Here is a 6,000-nt window from a genome sequence, read left to right as displayed (position 1 = left end):
GATCTTACCATAGGACACAAAGTTAGTTGTAACAGAAACATGACTGTGGGAGGTATCATTAATAAAACATAGTCCATGCAAATTCTACGCTATATGTTGCCAGAAAAGAAATTCCGGAGCAGTTATTCAAGGCTGATAAAGCCATTATGAGAAAGGACCTTGCTGGGAAAGCAGTGAGTGAGAAAGCACAGTGAGGTCAGAGTTCAACCTGGCTACCCAAAGCACTGCAGCCAGCTCACTTGACCTCTTTGTGCTTCCCCCTCTCGCCCTCAAATGAGGGGGCGGTGCTGAGCGCTCCAGGGCCCTCCGAGCTGGGACACAGCCCGCATCTCTGTATTTTCTTCATGTTATGGCTTATACCATCACTGCGTTAACTCTCCCAGGCCAAGCAGGGACTCTACATATCTGCTTTGAAGGGAAAGAAAGAGTGGATTTTAAACAGTTGTAAAATGCCAGGATTTTGGGGGGTTTTTTGTTTTGTTTTTATTTGTATCGAATAGAAATAATCTTCTGTATTAGCTGCTGCTTCGCTTTTCATATCCCATCAATTTTCCAAAGCAATATGGACTTGCATTATATTATTCTTTAAAATGTTCTATGGAGCCAGCTTGGGTAACACTTTGGTTCGTATGCATAGAACTTGAACTATCAAGTTACAGAATTTAGTTTGTAATGTACGTAAGTTTTTCAGGAATCGGTTTCACATTATAGCTACAGTTATATAGTTGCCACGTTACTGCTACAAAACCAGGTTAAGTTGCTGTGAAACCACCAAATAGGAGCTGGACAAAGTTGATCCATCCTGTTCACCTGTTTTGGAAATTAGCAAGCAACCCTAGGGTTAGGCTGATCCCCACTAACCACCGAGTCAACGTGATTGAAAAAGACTGGCTCGGTTAGGGCCAGGTCCTTGTGCTACATCAACGTTCACCCAATAAAAGCATGAAGAATTAACCGTGTGACACCAGAACGAGAACCAATGATTCAGAAATCATAAAAACATACCGTAAATCAAAGTCATTATCTAATAAACAACTTACTTCTGAGCTGAGCTTTGGTTATTGAAATAATTGCAAGGAACTAATAAATGCACAATCCACACCTGCTTATAATCATAAAGGGAGTTTTAAAAATCCATTGTCAATATGAAGAGATCATTTATCACGCCTTATCCCCAAACAATAATAGCCAAACACTGAAGCAAGAGTCAGTCATCTATTTACCTACTGGTGACCAAGAACAGAACTTTAGTGCTTTCAAGAGTCTGGCCATTTTCATCCTTATTTTAAACAGCTCAGCTAGGACTTCTGCTATCAGAAGGAGCAGTCTGCTGCTAGGGTCTGCCCAAATTCCAAGCACCTGCTGTCTCTGGTCTGGAGGCAGATGGCACATCATAAAAATAAAAGTCATGGGGAAAATGTGCAGAAAGATATTCCCTTTAAAACCCTTTAGGAGGTTCTTTTTCCTAAAATCTAATACTATAAATATACATGTTTATGTTACTATCTTAGCTTAGAATTTTGGGAACTGATGCAGGGGCATTAAAAATTTTTCTTAGGCTGATTCATGTGCCTGTGTTCACATACTTCCATAGGATGGGAAAACAGCCTTTGCTTTAGCTTCTTAGCCCTAAGGCAGGCCAGTTTATTTCTGGAATTCTAACGAGAATCCTGAAGAGCAGCAGCCGCTGTCCTTATCCTTCGGTACTGCCACTAACCGCACCTCTATCAAGCCTCTCATGGTAACGATGACACCGCCCAGTGGGTGTCTGAGTCAGCTCGGGCTGCAACGAAGCACCACAGGCTGGGTGGCTTCAACAGCAGGAATCTATTTCTCACACTTCTGGAGGCTGGGAAGTCTAAGATCAAGATGCCAGCCAATTCGGTTCCCCCATGAGTCTTCTCTTCCTGGCTTGCAGACGGCTGCCTTCTCACCGTGACCTCACATGGTGGACTGAGAGAGAGCTCTGGTTTCTCTTCTTCTCACGAGAGCACATGGGGCCCCACCTCATGACCTCATCTAAACCTGATCACCTCCCAAGGGCCCACCTCCAAAGAGGAGGTAGTAGGGGTTCGGGCTTCAACATAGGAGTCTGGGGAGGGGCACAAGCATTCAATCCACAACAATGGGGTAACCTCATTTATATTTGTAGGACTGTATAGATGAGCTAGGCTGTAATAAATTGGCTTCATAATATGCTTTTCCACAATAATTACATCAGTTGGTGCTTCTCAAACTTTAGGCGCATCAGAATCCCCTGCAGCTTGTTAAAACATAGATTTCTTGGCCCGACCCCCAGAGACTCTGGTTTAGTAGGTTCAGGAGGGGACCTGGAATTCGCATTCCTAACTGGCTCCCAGGTGATGCTGATGCTGTCTGAGAACCACACTTTGAGAACCACTGATGGAGGGGTTCCCTTTGGAATGTTAGTATCGGTTACGATTCATGGGCCTGTATTGGCTTGTCAGTAAATACCCATTTTATGCTGAACACATTTGAAATATGTCATTTGGTTATACTCAGATGTTGCAGTAACACACAAAGATGCTTAATAAGCAGATGGAAAGATCTGCTGAGGCAAGGCCGCCTCCTGCTGTGAGCCCCCAGGGAGAGTCAATTACTGCAGTATGTTTCATGAGCTAATGTGTGACTTCACAAGTCACCAGGATTTACAAGGATGTCCGCTGACATCTTACCCCTACTAATTTTTATCTTAGAATTTAGATTTAGTCTTTAAAGCTGCTGGATTCTGCTATCTTATATCTACAAGCACACTGCAATGGCCTGAACTGATATCAAATTTTGACAAAGCTTTATATGAAGCCCTTCAGCAAGGCTTACTATTGAAGTTCAACTCATTTGTCCTGCGATCACACTTAGTTACATTTTAAAGCATGGTTGTGTCGTGGAACAGCATAATTTTCAGATTTACTTCAAGTATACTTTGGAATGTAAACGTACCTTATTTAGCTTTACAAAATATTCCAGTCCAGCTTCCAAGGGATTTGTATCACAGTTCATCTAAAAGGGAAACACATATTTTAAATCTTGGACGAGTGCAAATCATTTCAGTAACATCGCTTTCATATATTATCGTTTTAGAGAAGAGAACACTTTTTGAGTTTGAATATAGATTCTGAAAAAGGAAAATTATAGACTGGTCTCTGAAGTAATTTTTTAAATCTAAAATTCAAATGTAGCCTTTCAGCAAATACTGCTATTTGAATAGCAAATTAGAAACTAAAATTCACAGTTGTTTCCATGGCTCTTTTATTATAATAAACATGCGAGGGATACCACAACATGAAGTTCCTTTCAGAAACAAGACTTTCATATGTTTTTATGCAATAATTTTACATAGTTAGGTTTTGAAAAGTTATTAAGTAATCTACATATCTCACAATTATCCAGGGATCAGGATAAGTAGAGGAGAAAGCAGATGGTAGGAAAATGGCTTCTACAGAGTTCAGAAGAGAGAAAAGGAAAAAATAGAGGTTGAAAATCTTGTCAAATACAGTTGAGGTTTACAATATACTTCAAGTCGGAGCTAAAGCCACTATTTGGGACTAGCCCTGAAGTTCATGGTTTTTGTTTGTTTGTCTATTTTGTTGTTATTGGTCTCTTTGGCTCCAAGAGAATTGGTCTAAATCCCATACAAAGTAGCCAAAGTTTTTTCAAAAAAAGACATCACAGCCCTTGTATAAACAAGATGAGTAACATGAACTTGTTTTACAAGATATAAAATTTGGTCTCATATTTCCTAATCAATTTGAGTAACTCCAATATTATTTTTATCTGCTCAAAGTTTCAGAATTTCTCCATGGAAAAAAAATTAAAACAAAGCACAGAAGATTGATTGCTGTAATAACACCAGAGGGCGTGCTGGCACTGCTGGGAAATCAGAGGGACCAGAGATGGAGAAAAGCTCTGAAGAGGAGGCTCCCGGAGAGGAGGTGCGAGAAAACGAAAGGCAGGAGGGTGGAGAGGGCCTCGTTCCCAAAGGCTGCTCCTGCCCTGCCTTCCTGTGGGGTGTGGACACAGCCGTCCTCTGTTTTTCTCCCTGCAGCAGCCTCGTCTAAGGTGCCCATTGGAGGCTGAGAATCCCTCAACAGAGCACCACCTCCCCTGCAAAATGATGGCTTGCCCAAGGAGGCTGCCCATCCAGCTCAAAGTCCATTTAAGCTTCTCCCCAAGGGGCCCTGCCTGCGCTTTCAAACACACTTTGCCCTCCAATTAACTTCATTCTACTATGTGTGAGGCGCCTTATTTAACATCTATGATAATTCTGTAGGATAAAGACTATCTCTATTTCAGAGGAAAGTAAACGGAGGCTCTGGAGGGTTAAGGCCATGTAGCTACTTTGTGGTAGAAGATAAATTCAAATCCAGGAGTCCCCACTCCGAAGTCCGTCTTTACCACTACCCCTCATCTCACCTCCAGGCCTAAAACCTCAAAGGCTTCCAAGAAACAACTAGCAAATCCGAAAAAATTAAGAGGTCTTGAGATACCCTGCCACTTTGGAGATAAAACAGGAGAACAGAGTTGGCCACTTCTGTGTAATCTGGACCAAGTTGCTCACTGTTTCTTAATGTAACTGTGTCTAGAATAGGAATAATTTAGATGCCCCTACTCCCAACCCCTTGAGCAAGAATCACCAATACCTTCTCCAGGGAGAGTTGAGAGGGTACATGAAATCAGGCATATGAAAATGGTGTGCAATCATACAAATAGAAACCCTTAGTTCTCATTATTAATGGTGAGAGTAGGCTGGACCAACACAGCCCACACCATCCACCCTGCCCCTCAGAAAGACACCTTTTATTGTTATTTCGCCAAAAGGTGCGTTATAAGAAGGAAATGAGGATAGACAGCACGACAGAGGGGGAGGAAGAAACTGAAAGGTGGTCCTCCAATCCTGTGCTAGGCAGGCTCCCTTGGAGCAGTCACAGCTCCACACACAGTCAGAGACGGATGTCCAGGGCTCCTTGCCAAGCAGGAGGAGTTAAGGCAGAATAAACATTATGTCATAATTCCACTGAACTTTCAACTGGGAAATTGAGGGGAAAAACCTCTTCCCCTAATTAAGTAAAGTTATCTAATAATACACAATTTCTCTTACAGCCAGAACCAATGTTAATACACTTAAAACTAGCCCTTATATAAAAATCAGATACAATAAACACAAAATTTTAACGAAGATGCTAGCATTTCAAACCTCTGACCCCCAGGCTCTGAAAGCTTTCTCCAGTCTTAAGGCATTCAGGGCATATGTTCCAAAATTGTCAATTCCCTCTTCCTGGCCCGCATTCATGATAACATCATAAAGTGCGGCGGAATCTTCTCGTCTGTGGTACAGCTCCCAACCCAGCTCACCTGAAAAAAACCCACAAGTGCCATGCCAGATTAAGAGCAATGATGACCAGGTCTAATGTGCATCAGCTAAAACACATAAATAAAGGGAGAGATTCCATTTATGCAACAGAGACATTGTTGAGTTTTAAAAGACCAATTCACAAAAAAGTTGCAACCAAACCCACTGCAAAGCAGCCCGCCATATCACAGACGCATTCGTGCCCAATCCTGTCTCCCACACAGGGGCTGGTAAGGAAGACACCTCTTCTAATGACACAGAAAGACTGTAATGCAGAAGTTAATCTTGACCCCTAACCTCAGCTTCATAACGTTAGATGAGTAATTAGCATGCCATAGTTTACCAAGATAAGGGGTTCAAGGTTTAGACACCTCAACCTGCAACTCTTTGCCCCAAAATCACAAGGCTTAAAAATATGGACAACTCACAATTATTTAAATGATCTTCATTGTGGGATAGCCATAGTCTGTAATGCCCCCCTACTCCTCACTTCTTCCCCACTTGATCATTTCATTCACCGTTAGAGCTGTGGGCCAAAACCAAAGAAAGTGAAACCCAACCCAAATAGTCTTCTTATTTTTTCTTCTGCTTATGTTTTATTCTGGTCACCATTTTGCCAAGGTGGAAGA

At 42.0% G+C, this 6,000-nt stretch overlaps 1 protein-coding gene across 2 annotated transcripts in view; it reads right to left on the bottom strand.

Moving 5' to 3' along the window:
- The window catches only part of DMGDH (dimethylglycine dehydrogenase), a 60,299-nt gene that overhangs the window by 23,943 nt on the left and 30,356 nt on the right, over positions 1-6,000 (bottom strand). For both annotated transcript variants that reach the window (XM_070517884.1, XM_070517885.1), the window contains exons 13-14: positions 5,216-5,373; positions 2,962-3,021 (exon numbers count right to left, since the gene is read on the bottom strand). In XM_070517884.1, the coding sequence (XP_070373985.1) occupies positions 2,962-3,021; positions 5,216-5,373 (218 nt within the window). The remainder of the gene's footprint in view (positions 1-2,961; positions 3,022-5,215; positions 5,374-6,000) is intronic.

This window comes from Equus asinus, chromosome 9 (assembly GCF_041296235.1).
Source record: "Equus asinus isolate D_3611 breed Donkey chromosome 9, EquAss-T2T_v2, whole genome shotgun sequence".
Lineage (NCBI taxonomy): Eukaryota > Metazoa > Chordata > Mammalia > Perissodactyla > Equidae > Equus > Equus asinus.
The sequence above is the reverse complement of the archived record's forward strand: the minus strand, read 5'-3'. Positions and strand labels throughout refer to the sequence as shown.